General features: G+C 43.8%; 1 protein-coding gene across 1 annotated transcript; it reads left to right on the top strand.

The window, feature by feature from the left end:
* Positions 1-10,369: 10,369 nt before the first annotated feature.
* Positions 10,370-17,338, top strand: SSR3 (signal sequence receptor subunit 3). Its single transcript, XM_048505137.1, has 5 exons — positions 10,370-10,776; positions 13,005-13,131; positions 14,387-14,485; positions 15,553-15,684; positions 16,897-17,338. Exons 2-5 carry the CDS (start codon positions 13,028-13,030, stop codon positions 16,961-16,963), a joined length of 402 nt encoding a protein of 133 aa, XP_048361094.1. The 5' UTR covers positions 10,370-10,776; positions 13,005-13,027; the 3' UTR covers positions 16,964-17,338.
* Positions 17,339-18,799: the final 1,461 nt, after the last annotated feature.

Below are 18,799 nucleotides of genomic sequence, written 5' to 3'. Positions count from 1 at the left end.
ATTCAGTTTCAGAAGGTATAACCACAGCGCAAACCTAGCCTTCCCCTCTCTTTATGGAACTCCAGAAACCGTAGTTTTGGTGAAGGTACTAAGGGTGCAATCATATTCACTTACAAAAGAGTAAATCCACTGAACTCACCAGTACCTATATATGAGTATATGTACACATGATTAAATTGGGCAGCTCTCAGCACCTCTCCAAACTATAATTCCCAGGACTCTTGGAAGAGGGAATTCAAGGTAGTTAAATCAGTATAAAAGCACAGTACTTTTGTAGAGTTGTAGAGTCTGCATCCTAAAACATGCTATTTATACTTATTGGGGTGGAGAAAACCATCTTCTTAAATGGCTCTTCTTCCAATGGAAGAACTACTTAATGGGGAACAAGGCTTCTTAGACTGGAGAAATGCTTCAAACTTGAGGCAAAAGGGTATAAATATCTTAACGATTGAACAAACTGGTGGTGATTTCTCAGTGGATCCCCCTCACTAACTTGAATGTCTCATGGATTTCAGTGAAGCTTATTCCCATGTGTTGGAACATCAATGGTGTTTGTGGTGAACATCACCATGAAGTAACAGTTCTTGTATGAATTTCAATAAACATACACTGTTGGTGAATTCGGCTACGTACAGCCATAGGAAATGCACTGTTGTCTATGTAGAGCAGGAGACCAGTCATCTTGGTCAAATCACGACTTGGTGAGATTCAGAGTAGCCTTGCACAGAGATCCTGTAGGTGGGGGGGGGGGGACCAATTATAATAGTCCTTGCCTGCAGTAATGAATCCAAATTGTTTTCTGATGGTGTTAGTGGACAAAGTTGGCAAGCATGTCAATGAATTGGTATGCTTCTAGAAGCAGTCAGCTCCAAGTTCTCTCAAGTGCCCTTTCTCACATTTCAACTTCCTGGTTCTTGGAGGAATGCAGAAAAATGAAACTGAATGGGCTGCAGCAAACCTAGAGAAAGACTGACACTGAATCTGACCAAACGCAAACTAGGGTTCATTTTAGAAGTACTCTAGGGTGGCAAATAAATCTTTTCCTTCCCCTCTGTCCCTGCACAGTTGTCTAAGTGTAAGAGGCCTCTTACATCTTGCCCTCTTTGAGAGGAAATAGCTTCTCGTGACCCATTTGCCTTTTTGCAGATAAAAGCAATTTGACTTGGACACCGCAGCAATTACAGAGTCTTTGAACATTCCTAAGGCTTCTGTTAATCAGGTTTCTATGGATCTTTTTCAGATGGTGCAACCTGAGGACACTGGCATAATACTGGGAGACTGGAGTCCTACAACTTGCTTGCCGGATGTGTGCTGGTTCGGTTTAGTAAAATCAGACAAAAGTGGAAAGTCAGTGGGTGATGAATATTATTAAACATCTCATAGAAGCCTCAGTGTCTCTGACTTTTAAAAAAGGCACTGGTAAGATTGCTTTTGACAAAATCATCTCTAGACACAACTGATGTGAATCATTTTTAACTGAACAGACTTAAATGGTTTCAAGTCTGTGTTATATTTGTCATCTCCAAGTTTTTGCCAAAAGCAGTGGCTTCTCAGCTCCAGTTATTTCTTCATGAGAATAATTATACAGTACCTTTTCAATAATTATACAGTGCCTTTTTGTCCAGGCCAGGGCACTGAAACTGCCTTGGCTCCCTGACCTGGGAACATATGCCTGTTCATCCTCCTGTATCCTTTGAGGCTTTGGAAGCACTGTTTTTCGTTCATCTCCCCTCTCGCCCCGCACCTTTCTGGAAGGCAGGTAACAATGGTCCTAAAGGTTTCTACTTCAGCCTTTATTAATTGGTCTATCAGTCCTGCAGGGCCATAATTTGCTTTCCATGCTGTTTAAAATCTACATGAAATTGCTGGGAGAGATCTGGAAAATGGTATCAGAAACATGTAGATGGCACTCAGCTTTAGCTGTCTGTTTCATCTAATTCCAATGAGGAAGTGGACATGCTAAACCAGCATCTGGTGGTGACAAAGGACTGGATGAAAATAAACAAACTGAATCCAGATAACAGAAGCATTATGGATTGGGTGATGCAGGAACAGAGGTACAGCCTTTGACGGATGTGGCTGTACTCCTTCAGGATACCTTATCAAAGTACCATGTTTCAATCTGCAAAAAATTATGGTTTTGACAAGGGCTCAACTTAAAACTAAATTATAATGCTTGTAATCATTCGGGACTATTTTTCTACTGTGGAAGCACGCTACTTTCTCTTCCGTCACACCACAACTGATTGCACTTTAATCTTTATGTGGAAAAGAGTATAGCGCACATGTTTTGTTTTGCTTTTTTGCTGTCAATTCACTGCTTATGGCAACCCCTGATGAGGCTTTCAAGGCAAAAGGCATTCAGAGGTGGTTTGATGTCGCCATGGTATTCTTTGGAGTTCTCCCATTTAAATACTTGCCAGGTATTTGGCCCAAGGACACCCAGCAAGTTCCCTTGACAGGGTATGGATCTGAGCCTGGATTTCTCAGATCCTAGTCTGACATCTAAACCACTATACCATGCTGGGTCTCTTCACAAATACTTGTTGCTAATTGGGTGAAATATTACCCACCTGAGTTTATGTCTCAGAAGATCAAGCTACAAGGGAACTTTGGAGTTTTGTGAAAAGGAAGTGGGCACTACCACAGAATGGCTGGCAAGGGGCCAACTACAAAAGGTTGTGAAGTTCCAATCCAAGCATCTTCCCAAAATGAGAGCAGATGCTTCCAAATGAGTGCTCCTTGCAGGCCCAACGTGATACCTTCGGGTATATTCTCTCCATGTTGGGGACCACTGACTCAGAGGCTACAGTTGTCCTAATACTCTTTGAAAGTTTAGAACTGTTCATAAAGTCTTCCTTCCAACCATATGGCTTAGGAGCTTGAGACTGATTTTTTAAAATCAAACATAGCTGCGCTATTCAAGCTTCCATCTTTTGTTTCAGCATGGTTATTAGAATTAAGGTGTTCTCACTGACAAGCTGCTCTTTAATCAACACTTTCTAATCTTTGACAGTGTCACCATTACTTCCAGTCGATTTGCACCACCCCTTTTATCAAGCCAGATGTCTTCCCTCTGAAAAGGCTACCATGTTCCCTTCCACCTTGGGATTTGGGAATCACCCCCTCCCTTACTTAGGGCAGAAAGTATACAGCTAAAAGCTAACAGGTGCTTTGAGCGTACGACTATGAAGATTACTGGGTAAAACACATCAAATCACACAGAACAAAGCTAGCTTTGGGTAGAGTTCACAGATGTGTCACATATAGACTGAAGGCACATTAATTTACATACTTGTTCCTGCTTTTCCCACCAATGGAAACCCAAAACGGCTCATAACATAACTCTCCCTTCCTCCATTTTATTCTCACAACAACCACCCTGTGGTGTAGATTAGGTTGAAAACGAACTGGCCCATGGTCACCCTGTGAGCATCCAAGGCAGAATGGGGATTTGAACCTGGATTTCCCAGATATTCGTCTGACTTGCTAACGACTGTACCAGGTGGGCTCTCATAACACCAGAGAAGTCAAAAGTGCTTGGGTGGCTCTATCCAGATTAGAGGGAGCAAACACCAGCCGCTGTTGTGCTCCCCCACAACTGAACTGCACCTTTAGTGACCCATAGGACACATACAAACTATGAAAGCATCCATCAAGGAGTCTCCAAGCTGTGGCTCTCCAGATGTTCATGGACTACAATTCCCACCAGCCAGGACTGATGGGAATTGTAGTCCATGAACAACTGGAGAGCCAGTTTGCAGACTCCTTGAATGAGTCTTTAACTGATACACAAGTTTTAAGCACAAGTCAGACTTCATGCAAGAGATGAGTTCTTACTGAGCAAGTGAACAGTGGCACAACAGGCTCCTTGAAGCCTTGAAAAGGCAGAGCACTGAAAGCTGTGAATCAGCAGAACTCATCCTACTTGCCTTGTTCAGGTGCAAACAAAAAAAAACCACTTTGCAGAAGCAGCTAATCTATTTGCAGGACAGAAGTAAAGACTCTTCTATAACTGCCAGAAAACCAGAGCAGGGCTGTCGTTTGAACTAAGATGGAAGAACAGAGGAACCTGTTATTTATCTACATCGAAAGGATGTGTTTAATTGTTTGAGTGCATCTGAATGAATAAAACATTATGCAAGCTGGTGCAAGATGCTCGCAAGGCAGAATGTGGGATATTTAATTTGCTTGGCTAGCCACAGAAATCTTGAGTATATGATCTCCTCCAAAGGGCATATTATCCAATTAATTCCTGTGTCTGGGAAACTTCTGAGTTCCTCCTTCCCATATGCTCTTCGACATCTCTATCTGAAATCCAGTTACCTGGAAGTAACTGATTAACTCAACTGATTTCAGAGCTAACTCCTTGTATGCAGGTGTGCTTGGGATCCTAGCCAAAGAACACTGTGTTCTGTACCAAGATATGCCAACAGAATATGACCAGAATAAATTATTCAGATTCAGCTATAATTACTGAATTTGTTATATTACAGGAAGAAGAGGTGTCTAGCAGAAACCTGTTTCACAGGAACAGAGAATCGTGTTAGGGTTCAGCCTGGTCTGAATGGGAACCCCTGGGAGGAAGACTCAGATAGAGAAGAGGGGACAGTGTTGGTTCCAGATTCTCAGGCACTGCCTGTAGATGCAGAGACTGAGCAGCCAGAAGTTCCTGCAGGACCAGGTCCCCAGGCTCAGGCAGAGCATTCAGGCTGGGATCCACAGCCAGGTCCAAGCTCTGAGGTTCCCCAGCAAGAACTTAGCTCTGAGACTCTTCAACCCCTTGATGCAAAGCCAGAGGGGACGCTGACAGCTCCCTCACCCACCCACCCCCATCTCCAGAGCCCCAGGAGCAATGCAGGAGGAGTCTATGTGCAAGCTTGCAGCAGAGGAGACGCAGCAGCAGGTTAGCAGCTATGGGGTGAGCTAGAGTAGATGCAGAGTCTTTTCAGGAGCCAGACTAGAGTAACCCAGCTGCAAGAGGTTATTGCACAAGGGAATGGGAGGCTGGCTATAAAAGAGAGGCTGCAGCTGAGCTAGCTTGTGGCAGCAACATTGTTTGCAGGTTTCTATTTATGTTTCTTGCCTTGTCTGGATTCCTTGCTCTGTGCACATTAAACATCTGAACCTGCTAAGACCTGTGTGTGGACTATCCTTAGTTCCTGAGGGCCTGTCTATGACAAATCTTGCCGAAAATTCCCTTTGTTTTCAGAGCACCACACAGGCCCTCAACCAATATGCATGAAGGCTCTGGAGTTCCTCAGAAGACAACCACCACCACCACCAATCTTCCCTGAAAGGCTGGTTGTGTTCTAGAAGACAAGTTCTCACAGCACAACTGCACAGACCAAGATGGCCAGCATCCCATGTGAAAAAATCTCTTAATATTTTTCACAGCTTTTCTCCCTAAAGGGACCTCAAGTGTCTTACAATATTAACAACAGAACGAGGAAAAACAACATAAACGATGGTGTGAGCCCTGGGATTGTTTCAGAATCCTCTGCAACACACAAGGCTTCATGGGAGAGTATATGGGTATGAAAAGCCTTCCCCAAAGAGGACAAGTTTGAAAACTTCCAAGCTAAAATGTTGTCTTTCAACAGTATCAGGAAGGGAGCTGTATCTCAGAAGTGCTTTGAAAGTGCTTGGTCTTGTTCTTACTGCTGCACAGTTGCAGCCTGGACCTCTATACTCAGGGAGCTGTGCAGACTGCCATATCTATAATCACATTTTCCCTAAAAGCGGAGGGATTCTGTCAAGGCTGATAAAGACAGAAGCTAGCCTCAACCAAGTTGTCTGGTTAGCCTCAACCAGGGCCAGGGCTATTTCTGCCCTGGCCCCACCACCTGCCCTGGTGGAATGTTCTTTTTAGAGAGACCCAGGCCCTGCAGGAAGTAATTCCACAGATGGTGACTGCAAGATGGAGCTGTTCCACCAAGCGTACGTTTGAGGCAGCATCTTTTGAGGGTTTTTTCCCATCTAAATTGTCCCACTCCTCTCTTTTGCCGTTCTTCTTCCCCTCCTTTTTCAGTTTTTTGACATCTCTTTTTTTGGTTTTCTGTTTCTAAGTTCTGTTTTCTGTATTTTTGAATATTATTGAAATCAGAAATTTTATAATCTTTATAGTTAAACTAGCAGTAAAGCCCGCTGTATGGCAAGCAGGCCTATGGTAGATAGGGCAGGGGGTGAGAGCAGGCAGGGAACTGATCAGCGGGCCAGTGGGCTTGCTGGGGAGGGGGGGAGGGGGGGAGGGAGGGGCGGAGGCCAGGAGGGGTTGCAGGGGTTGGGGGGAAGGTGGGGAAGGCTTGCTGGGGGTGGATTTTAGTCACCATCTGAATTTGGAAAGATTTTAATCTTGATTTTATTGTAATTGTTGTTTTGTTGGAAGCTGTTCTGAGCCCATAAGGCAGTGATGGCGAACCTTTTTGAGACCGAGTACCCAAATTGCAACCCAAACCCCACTTATTTATCGCAAAGTGCCAACCCAGTTTTAGTTTAGAAAAAAACAGTTGGCTCCCTCTTCCTCCGCCCCACCCGCTCGAGCAGGGGCCAGCCTGCTGTAGCCTCCAGCAAGTCTCTGTGCCTCTCTAGCATCTCTGCCTCCTCTGCACACACACCTCTCAGGCAGCAGCCACCCAGAGCACAGGCACCAGGCCCGCCAGCCGAGTCCTCCCTGCTCACTGCGGTGCGTGCACAGAGGCCCAAGCCAGCCTAGATGTGTGTGTGTGTGTGGGGGGTGATTTCCCGCCCCCCACATGACGAACTGTGTGTGTGCGTGCCTGCAGAGAGGGCTTCGAGTGCCACCTCTGGCACCCATGCCATAGGTTTGCCATCACTGCCATAAGGGGAAAGGATGGCATAGAAATGAAATAACAATAAAGAGATAACAATATGAAAACATGGAAGATTCACATTAAGAAGCAGGTAAAATTTAGTTTCTTCAATTAAAAGCCCCATCTGCTCTTAATCATATGTTATAACTGTGCATTTGTGTACCCTGAACTCAGGCAAATACAACCAATGGAAGAAACAAAACAACCTAGTGTGGGAAATAGCACAGGCCACAACATATTCTTAGCTGCTTTCAGTTTTGAGAAAACCGAGGTAGGGGGGAAAGGGGAAATATCTTCATTTAGGGAGTTCAAAACTATTCCTGGTTTTATTCAGATCACCAGAAAGTCATTCATTTGCTGCTAGTGTTGCTCCGAGAAGCAACATGCAGTCTACCTTTTACTCCTTACAGGGGAGGGCGACAAATGCCAGGAGACAAGAGGCTTGAGATAATACATTTTAGTCATCAGAGATTCTTGTGGCAAACAGGAGAGGACTGGACTGACAAAGAAAGTTAGTCCATCACTGTTCAAAACAAAACCATAAATCTCATATACGTCATGACGAAACTTTACACTTCAATACAGCACTTTCAATTAACCATCTAAGAGTTCTCTTCCATTCTGGCCATCCAACCTTATGTAATATATCAAGTTTAGGGAATGTGGCTAAATCTCAGTCTTCAGGCAGGTTCCCAATTCTTCCTGGGCAACTAGGCTTTTTCTAAAACACTGTGTGAAGCAGAGGCTTATCAACTTTCAAAGGCATAAAGAACTTAGTTTTTTCTATTGCTACACTCCCAAGGGCAGACTCACCCCCTCCGTTCTGGATGGGGCTCTTACAGTCTTACGGACTAATGATTTAAATCGATTTGATTTAACTGAAATCCACAATGTTAATTTCTGGACTCAAGCTACAGATTAATAGTTCCGCTACCATATCAATTTTCTCATTATAGACTGATTTGCCTCCTAAAATGGCTGGATTTACTTGTGGCAAGCTATATTACCCAAGTGCCACACAAAACTCACATTTCCGTTTGTATCAGGAAACTATGTTATGGTGATTTGCCATATTACAAGAATTAGTTTATGAAATGAATGCTAACAAACTTTCTTGGAATTTGAAAATGCCCATAGTATTTACATGTTGAGACAGAACCTCAAAGGGCTATGTATTGATGGTAACCACAACATTTCAGAAATGTAACTGAACTTAGATGGTGGAGGCCGGGTCAGAAGAATGTTAATCTAATTCCAGAACATTCTTAAGTAAACCAGGTTCATTTTGACTCATTTTACCACAGTAAAAACTTGTTTATCTCAGTACAAAACAAATGTCTTAGGACTGTGACTTCAGGTCTAGCAACCACCCAATGGAAAGAAGAAAAACAAATATTTTGCTGATGAAGAAGGTGCATTTGATGTTCTTTCTACAGATTGAAATTATGGAAGAATTCCAGTACCAGTTATTATTCATGGCTGACCACAAGGTAGTCCATACAGCTCTTTATATATAGTTTAAAAGCCCTCTTCCATTCAGAGCACACCTGGGGTCTGAGAACTCAATAAAAGTCATAATGTATATCTCTAGATTAACTATAAGGATACTTTGAAGATTACTACAGTCTTTATTTGTGTATGCACAGATTCCATGCTATCCATCACTTCACATCAGCTATAAAATATACTTAGTAACCTAAAATGTTACTGAATATCAAATGCCAAATGAAATGGCATGTCTCCTACCACTCCACAGAGCAACATCTGAAGCTTCCTCCCACTGAAGTGGTTCCTTTGCCAATAAACAATCCACTTAATTTAGAGGAAGGGTCATTTGGCAAGATGTTCCTCCAACGTACGGCAAAATTACATGCAAACATGTGAGAAGTAGCTGAAGATTCAGAAAACATCTAGTGTAACTTCAATAACAAAATTCTCAGAGATGAATTCTGATAAGGGAAGGGATTCACTTCAGTTTCACAAAACATGTACATATTAGCTAGTTTTAAGAATCGGAACAGGCAAAAGGGGCTGGAATTTTTAAAAGATAAATATTCATATTCTCCCTGAGAGTTTAGTATAAGAGAAATTATATAGCACCACCCAATGGACAACGTTTATTTTTTGTATTTAAAAAGCTAGTCATTACCAAAATAAATTTATTTACTTCTTTATATCCCATTTTTCTCCCTAATGGGAACTAAAACACACTCCCTCTTCCATTTTAAACCCCAGAGAGGTGCTTATTTAAAATGTTTCCATGCAGCTTTTCTATGCAAATAAGTTCCCCAAAGCAGCAAACATAGGTTAAGCTGTGTGTGTGCGTGTGTGACTGGACAAGGTCACCCGGCAAGCTGCCCCTGGCATGGATTTGAAAGTAAATAAATTTGCTAAGGTTTGCACGATTAGGATTTTTCTACATTTGAAGGTCTTGCATGATCTTACTTCAATTCTCATTTCATGTCCACACAACATATAAGAGGAATGGTCATCATGAGGCAGAAAACACTTTCTTGCCAAATGAATGACGTTGTTGCTATTTATCATGTCAAAAAACCAACAAATGGGGCTACACATGTATGAGAGTTGGATGTCACAACACTTGTGAGCAGGAGGTGTGGCACTGTGAGAGCTCATCCACTTTGCATGTAGAAGTACCTAGGTTCAGTCCCTGCCAGCATGTCCCATTAAAAGGACGTACAAGCGGGAAAAACCTCTGCTACCAGTCAAAGTAGACAATACTGACCTTAATAGACTGACAGTTTAAGGCAGCTCTATGCTAAACGTTTTTTTTTAAAGAGGAAACAAATTTTTGGCCCTATTGAGTAACCAAGCAGCCACTGTGTTAGACAGGATGGACCACTGGCCTGATCTAGCAGACTCTTCTTATGTAACATGAACCTATTTTGGTTGCGTTGCATCCTCCCAGGAAGCATGGATATATCTACTTTAGTAAAATAAAACTCACTTCGCATGTACGATTCTGAGAGTTGGCACCTAACCCTGACATAGCTCCATCTCACACTAATTATCTATGACAAGAGATAATGGAGAAGGGATGAAACCTAAGCAGGGTCTAACACACCCACCCTTCAAAGCAGCCATCTTCTGCAGAGATATTTTGAAATAATCTACCGCTTCCACATAAAAGGCAGGAATCCACCCCGAGATTACCCCACACGCTTTTGGCACATAATCCTAAACACTGATCTCACTTCAGAGAAAACAAACGCGAAAGTCAAGCTGGCGTGCACAAATTTATTTCTGAGCAGCCACATGAAATGTTAAGAATAACAAGCAAACAGCTGTGTAATTGCCTAATGGTCAAGCCACTTAATCAACCACTTGGAGATTCGAACTAACGACCGAAGCAAGTCTCTGCTCGGCTTTCCGCTTCTCTTACAAAACTTACCCACCGTTCAAACGACTTCCATTTGATAAGCCCCACCCCTTCCTACTAGTTCTAGGACACGTCAACTGAGGTTTGCTGACCCGGAAGTTATATGTTCAGCGGGAGGGTCTTTCTTATTCACGAGGGATTTTTCCAAGCCACTTTTAACACATTTCAGTAATAGTAAATCCGATGTTGGAAAACACAGTGCAAATATCGAAAAAGAATAGGGCGGTCTATCAAGACACCGGAAGTGCACGTAGGCCGGGTCGCCGGAAGTCCTACGTTCTGTGCTGCGTGTACACTTGTCTGGCTCGTACGGAAACCGCGCGGGGTCAGCCCAAGTCCCTTTTTGCGAGGTCTGGAGCAGCGTGGCGGTGGGAGACGGCGATGGCTCCCAAGGGCGGTAGCGGCGGGGCTCGGCAGCAGTCTGAGGAGGAGCTGCTCTTGCAGGACTTCGAAGCCCTGGCAACCTCTGTCCGGCCCAAAGTCCTCCGGCGCTGTTTTTTTCAGGGAACGCGCCTTCATCGTGTCTCTGGCTATCCCGGATCTGTAGAGAGTAGGCGGGGGCAGGGAGCAAGTGGCTGTAAGGGCAGGTCAGCAGCGATGAGTGAATGAATGAATAAGTGGGCGCAGTTCAGCCACCTTCCCTCTCGCCTCTTCTTGAAGCCTTTTGGTACTGCTTATTTTGCCAATTTAGAGAGCCATTCTAAACAGGTCTACTCAGAATCCTATTCAGGTTATTCAGTGGGACTTACTTCCTGGAAGGCGTTTTTAGGACTGCACTGTCAAGGGTCCCAGCTTCAATCTTCAGTATCTCCAGTTGATAAAATCCAGCAAACAGCTGATGTGGAAGGTGTTGATCCAACCAGGAATCTTCCTCGGTGTAGTTGGATGTGTTCAGTAGCCCCATTCCTCCAGTAGTGTTTTAACTATATGCGTATCTATATAGCAACTAGAAAGAACTCTAGGAATAAACATTAATTCAGTGAAGGAACAATTATTGTGTGAAATTTCAGGTCTTGCTCTGCCTTGAGGGCTTGTGTTTTCCCCTTGCCAGGTCATAAAGCTATTTGTAGGTCCAGGTGACGGAGCACTGAAATGTATGTCGAAATAAGTACAAGTTTGTGGATTCAGAGCTATACCATGAGTTTTGTGAGAGTTGCAGGGTTTCATTTGTTTGTTGTGCTGCTTAGGGAGTAGTTACTTGTTGCATAATTTACGTCCTTTCTCCCCAATGGTGACCTGAAGTGACTTATGCTGTTTCTTTTCCATCCTTTGAAACTTATACCAACCCTGTGAGATAGGTCAAACGGAAACATGTGACTGGACCAAGGTTGCTCAGTGAACATCTGTAGCAGTGTGGGGATTTGTATCTGGGTCTCCTAGATGGTAGTCCAGCAGCCAAACTGCTACATTGCACTGGTTATTTCTGGATCTAGTATCCAGTCATATGCAGTATATATAATCTGGTGTCCCTTTCTATTCTGAGCCTGTTGAATGTCTCATCTGGACATAGGAAGTCTTTTCTAGTCAAATACTGTCTGGAAAAGCAGAAGTGGTGCGTCCTGGTTTGGTGATGTTGAAGCACTTCATTTTTGTTTGTATTTTTGGTTGCCAGGTTTATGTAAATAAATACAAGAGCATTTTGAAAGTGGAACAATGTTGTTCTGATATAACTTTAGCCCTATCGTTCCTGCAGTGATTCTTATAAGTTGTATAAAGAGGAGACATGAATTCTCTAACACACCGCTAGATGGCATTGCTATTCCTTTGTTTTGTTTTATAGTGTAAGTTGATTGTAGTTCCTGTGTGTTTGTGTGCCTTTGAATCACGGCTAATTTGTGGTGACCCTGAAGGGGTTTCAAGAAAAGAGACATTCAGACGTTTGCCATTGCCTGCCTCTGGGCAGAATGAGAGTTTTGAGAGAACTGTGACTAGCCCTAGGCCACCCAGCAGGCTTCTTGTGAAGGAGCAGGGAATCAAACTCTGTTTTCCAGACTAGTATCCACTGCTGTTAAATGCTATACTACCCTGGATCTCGACTGTAGTTTAAACTTCTGAAAAAGTAAAAATTGGCTGCATGCGCAATGTATGGCTGTAGTTGTTTATGTAGAAAGTAGAAATGAACACAGCTGGCTTTTGTTGGGTTGGACCATGAAGTTCAGACTAGTTTATTGCAGGTAGGAAAGTTCTTTGAGCCTGCAAGGACCAGTAGAATTCTGACGTAGCCTAGTGGGTGCAGCAACAAAATGGATGCCACAAAATGGATGCCACAGGAGGTGGAGTAAGCAGAAAAATGATTGCCACAGCCTAACTTTAGTATCAAAGTTTAGATCCACAGCTGCTGCCAAAGCAGTGTTTTTAAAAATCTGCACAGCCAATCAGAATCTGGGCAAAAGCCATATCTAGCTCCACCCACTTTCTAAAAGCACTTGGCAAGTACAAGAAAAGGTGTCTGCAGGCACCATGCTGCCCAAGGGCCCTATCTTGGAGACTCCTGCCCTACAGAGTTGGAACTGGTTTTGACATGGCGTTACATTACTTTTTAATTTTTTTAAAACCATCTATTTTTTGCCTCTCAGGTTATTCACACCTCCTAGGACCATAGGAACCTGCGTGTGCTAGAATTTATAATGACCAAATATGGTATTTTTGTAGAACTTTGGGGATACCTGTTGAAGAGAGCACTGCACAGGTTGGAGATGTCTGATTTTGCTAACTTTTCCTGTATTGGATGAATATTGTATTGGTAACATTTTGTATTGTTTTTTCCATAGGGCTGTACTGGCGGATCTGGCACATGGACCTGGTCCAGTCTGCAGTCCTGTACAGCGTGATGACCCTCGTCAGTACATACCTGGTTGCTTTTGCCTACAAGAATGTAAAGTTTGTTCTCAAACACAAGTAAGCAGTTTGATAACTTTGTTTTGCTTGAGCCCTCTGGGCAGGCCAAAATGTGGTTCCTCTAAAATTTGCTAAAAATTAAGAATGATATGTGCTCACATCCTGCAGGCCTTACCTGCCTATTAGCAATATTTTCAGCCTAGTTTCTGGAACCTATTTTCCAAATCAACCTTGAGTGGGTGTGTGAAGACAGTTTGCTTTATAAGTAAGTAGTGGCCAGTAAGGATATTGCTTGGTGTGTATGAAACCAGGGAGGGAGAGAGATACGTGGGTTTTGCTACGGCGAGAAGAGCTCCAAAAACCTGCTGGAGACTCTGGGCTTGCTTCAGACATGGGAAGGACAGGGAGACAGAGATGAGCATATAGGTTATGCCCAGTATTGTCTCTTGTGCTGCCTGGGGCTTGCCTAGTGCTTATACAGAGGAACATTCCTGTGCACCAAGCAAAATGTTCTGCACATGTACAGGGGTTGCTTAACCCTGGGCTGAAGTGTTGGACTAGGCCTGGGTGGATTTTGGTTCAGATTCCCATTTAATGATGCATCTCTTGGAAGCCAATGTGGTGTAGTGGTAAAGAGCAGTGGACTCTTATTTAGACAACCGGGCTTGGTTCCCACTCCTCCACATGAGCAGCAGACTCTAATCTGGTGAACCACTTTTTGTTTCCCCACTTCTGTACACGAGTGGCAGATCTGGATTTGTCTGCTGAACTGGATTGGTTTCCCCACTCCTACATGTGAAGTCTGCCAGGTGACCTTGGGCTAGTCACAGTTCTCTCAGAACTCTCTCAGCCCCACTGACCTCATAAGGTGTCTGTTGTGGGGAGAGGAGGGGAAACAGTTTGTAAGCCACTTTGAGACACCTTACAGTTGAGAAAAAGCGGGGTATAAATCTAAACTCGTCCTCTTCTTGGTAGTCTCTCTTGGCTTAACCTATTAATGGAGTTGTGAGAGGAGGTGGGGGAACCAGGCATTCAGCCCTTAGAGGAAGGATGGATCTAAACAGATCCAGTTGATAATTTGCGGTATGCTATTTAGTACTGTGTAAATCCATGTAGTACGATGCAAGGACTGTACATCTAGGACCGCTGCTTTTGTACCTCTTCAGTGCTTTTAGAGGGGCTTTCTTACTCTGCACGGCAAGGCACTTCTGTGGCAATCATGTTGGTGCTGCCGAAAGCCCTTCAATGGAAACAGACAGCTCTGGAAGCTGGTCATTTCCCCTAAAGTATGGCATGTAAATTCCTTCCTTTGCAGAGTAGCTCAAAAGAGAGAAGATGCTGTTTCCAAAGAAGTCACCCGCAAGCTGTCTGAGGCAGACAACAGGAAGATGTCACGTAAGGAGAAAGATGAGAGGTAATGTGGTGAGCCTGTCTCACGGGGTATCTAAACACCATCCCTCTCTTCTTAATAGTTTTATGTTGTGATAAGTTAATTTCCATCATTTTGTGGTCACCTGGCTTAGGATTGGGGGGGGGGGGTTCCTGTCACCTTAGTCCAGCTGAGTTTTAGTGTCACTTCAATCATAATTTGTGCTGCGACCTTCATCTTGTTGACGTTTAAAACAGCTTAGTGTCACCCTAATAGCAGAATTTACATTGGCTTTTAGCTCATCCCCCATTTTGTAAATTTCGTTGCATTAAAAATACATTTTTTTTAAACGACGGTTGCGTCTAAAGAGTGTCTCAGCAGCATGCTCACAAATCCCTGCTGACTCGAGGGCGGTCATTACCCCTCAAAGCTAAGCTTCTCATTCTTCATAAACGTCTCTAGGTGGTAGCACAAACCTTTATCTTATTTTATGAAAACTGGGATTTGTGCCTCTTTGAAAAATGATAATGGCCGAAGCAGAATCCTCGAAAGAACAGGGGCAGTCTGCTTGCTTTGGGAACCCAGCTCTGCTGCTGGTCAGCTTTCAGTAAATAACATCTGGTAAAAATCTTGGGGCTTGTGAGCCTGCCTCCTTGATCCATGCACATGGCAGTTCGGTAATGAGTAACAGGGCCAGCCTAAACAGTGTGACTCCCTTAGAAGGACATAGCTCTGCTTGGATTTATTTATTTGAAAACTTTATCTGCCCACCTTTCTCCTGTGCATTTCAGGAGCCAAGCTGGGGATGGGGCTGTGACAGGGCTGTCCTGTGCAGAGCTGTTTCAGTAGGCTTATTCTAGAGTAACTCTGCACAGAATGGCATTGTTGGAGGCTTTTGCCTGCATTCTCAGCAAACTCTCCTTCTGCTGAACTATGGCCCAGCTGCAGAGAAAATCCAATTTAAGCATATTAAACTTTGATCATTAGGGATATGTATCTGTATCTTTTTATTTGGGCCAGAAATGGGAAGAGATTCCCAGTGGTGAGAAATTGCTGTGCACCTCATTTGTTATTAGTCTGGAAATGGTCAAAGATGCCTCTTCCTTTTGCAGAATTTTGTGGAAGAAGAATGAAGTGGCAGATTACGAGGCGACCACATTCTCCATCTTCTACAACAATACTCTCTTCCTGGTCTTGGTTGTGGTCGCCTCATTCTTTGTGCTGAAGAACTTCAATCCCACCGTGTATCCTTTGGTTTTGCTGAGATGTGTCGGTACCCTTACAGTGGGTCACATAACCCTCATAGGGCCTCTTTAGATTTTTGTAATGCACCGAACTGCAAGTCCCATAACCCATATATAGCCAGTACCAGGAAAAAAACAAGTTGTCCATGTCACAGTGTTTGTACAGCATTTGCTCTGGGAGGCCTTGAACAATGAGGGGAAGAGGAAAAGCAAAGAATTCTTCAATCTCAGTCAAATAGGAATGGAAGGTGTCAGTTCAGTAACCCTGGCTTCCTCACATTTCTGGTCTCTCTGGCAAGGAGAGGCTGCATTTCAGCTGCAGAGATGCATTGCTTAATTGGCCCTGTAGGAATGGGCTGTTAGATGCTGGACGGCAGCTGATTATGGGAGGGCCACTGAAGGAGAAAGGGGGTGGCATCGTGGATGGGCAGTCTTCACAAAATGCGATCTCTGTACAATCTACTTCTGCAGCCTCTTTCATATAGGCATTTGGATTCACCAGGAGGTCTCTGAAAATGGAAGGGATCTCTGTTCATAGAAAAGGGGCTTTTCTGCCTCCTCCTGCTGTCTAAAATGACCTGTGAAGCACAGCTTTTGGTGGGTGGAGGATCCCCATAAAAAGCATAAGGAGGGAGTTAGAAGAAGAGGAGGAACAGGAAGAGGAGTTTGGATTTATATCCCACCTTTCTGTCCTATAAGGAGACTCAAGGTGGCTTACAAGCTCCTTTCCCTTCCTCTCCCACAACAGACACCTTGTGAGGTAGATGGGACTGAGAGAGTCCTGAAGAACTGTAAATAGTTCAAGGTCACCCAACTGGAATGTAGGAGTGGGTAAACAAACCTGGTTCACCAGATAAGCCTCTGCCACTCAGGTCGAGGAGTGGGGAATCAAACCTGGTTCTCCAAATTAGAATCCACCTCCTCTTTACCACTACATCACAGTCGCTCTTCTGTGTGTGGGGGCGGGGGGGGGGGTGGGTGGCTGGGAAGTTGGTGAAAATCTCCCCGACATGTAAATGGGAAAATTATTGGTGGATCCAAGCTGTTCTCTTTTACCTGTGACGAATGGTGGTGGATGCTAATGTTTCAGAGACTGGCTTTGGGCTGCATTTATAGGTCCCTCTTGTAACAGTTTAGCAACCACAATAGATAGTGAGCATGGGCAGGTGTACCCAGGTGTCGCTTTTGTTTTTCCTTGACGTGCCTTTTCAGAAATTACATTCTCTCCATCAGCGTTTCATCCGGGCTTATCGCTCTGCTCTCTACTGGCTCTAAGTAGATGGAAGAATTTGGATGGATCTATCCTATCCACTCAAAGGCACGAAAGTGAAGGTGGTGTTGCCTTTGCGCATCTTGAAAGCATGGGATTTTTTTTTTAGCATGGATATGGATAGAAATGTATGTTCTGTTTCCTTGAAGAAACAGATGCCAAAAATTACTATACATTGGATGTTGGAAAAAAGCTTTTAAGGGTTAAAACTTCAGTGGAATACAAGAATGTCAAGTGATCCATCACAAGAACTGCACCTGGAGTTTGCGAGAGGTGTATGTGTAGCAAATATTTTGTTACCTGTCAGTAAAGGGAGCCTTGTTTTGCTGTAGACCGTACCTCTTAACATTTTGTAACAGTGTTTGAATAAAGGCATTTCCAAGACATGTAGCCTATGAAGCTTTTCCATGTATAGACAGTGGCACGTATCCTACCTTGAATGAATGTGCTATCAAATTGTGACCAACTAAGGGATGGTCAAGGCAAGAGACTCACAGAGGTGGTTTGCCGTAGCCTTCCATTGCATAGCAACCTGTTTTCCTTGATTTCCCCTCCATACATTTACCACAGCCAACCCGACTTAGCTTAGTGGATATGTATCCCCTGACATACACACTCTTCCTGTCTCCATCTTCTTATTTTGCTGGGAACTTAGAACACAGCCTTTGTATTGGAAACAAACTTCCTTCAAATAAAACTTAAGGGGGGTGGGGGGAGAGAGACGGGTTAAAAACAAATTTGTATTTTTCATATGTTCCATTACTTCAGCTGGCTTTAAGTTAACAGCCATTAATGAAATGCTGTCTGCTGGATGTCTCATTATGAGGCTTTTAAAATTTTGTTTTTAGCAACCAATTGTTTTATTTTCCGGCATGCATTTCGTGTAATGTGGTTTTCTCTACCAGGAGAAAAAAAAGTAAAGTGAATTTATTTTGCATGCGGTGAATCATAAGGCACAAGGCTGTTTTAAATTCCACTAATGCAGGCTTTCCCCCTCTCGTCAAAGGAATGGATCTGAGTTGTGATCAAGTCAGGTGCACAAAATGCTTTTATTATGTCCAGGCAAAAATCAAAGGCGGAAAACAGTTGCTAAGTATACAGCAGTTTGAATTCATTTATGCAGGCCAATGATTTGATTGAACATGAAAAGAAAAAAGTATCTTCCATTTTAAAATACCTGCTATAGTTAAATTCTGTTCAGATGTTTTTCCGATGGTACATTCAAAAGGAAGGGACATGCTGAATGGGCAGTTTTGATTCAGGTAATCATTGGAAGGGGGGGGGTTCAAAGGTTCTTTTTGGTTTGCCCTTAGAAAATGGCTGGCTGTCCAGGTACCAACTGAGAAACCAGGATGACCTTACCAAACCTTGACAGCTGTAGGAAATGGCCACGACTGTATGCAACTAGAACAATAGTTTTCCAATAAATAAACTTTCAGAATAGTGAAAGACAGGCAAGCAAAAGACTGCTGAGTTGATACAAGTTCCATTTCGGTTGGGGAAAAGGCCCCAAGAAGATCTGTGCGGCCCTCAGACCTAAACAAGATATGGTTCCAGGGGCTTCCCAAACTCACTAGATCAGAGGTCGGCAACCTTTACCACCCAAAGAGCCATTTGGACCCGTTTTCCATGGCCCCAAAGATCTACCAAGCCAGAGAGGCAGCTCTGCACGAAGCTGCCTCTGGTTCGGCCCTCCACTCCCCTTTCCTTCCAGCGCTGCTCTGGAGGGCTGGAGGGACATGCCCACGCTACCCTCCGACCTCCAAGCCATGTGGAGCCGCAGTATATGGCAGAAAGAGCCGCACGCGGCTCCAGAGCCGCAGGTTGTAGACCCCTGCACTAGAT

This window comes from Sphaerodactylus townsendi, linkage group LG08 (genome assembly GCF_021028975.2).
Source record: "Sphaerodactylus townsendi isolate TG3544 linkage group LG08, MPM_Stown_v2.3, whole genome shotgun sequence".
Taxonomy (NCBI): Eukaryota; Metazoa; Chordata; class Lepidosauria; order Squamata; family Sphaerodactylidae; genus Sphaerodactylus; species Sphaerodactylus townsendi.
This window is presented reverse-complemented; position numbering and strand designations above follow the sequence as displayed.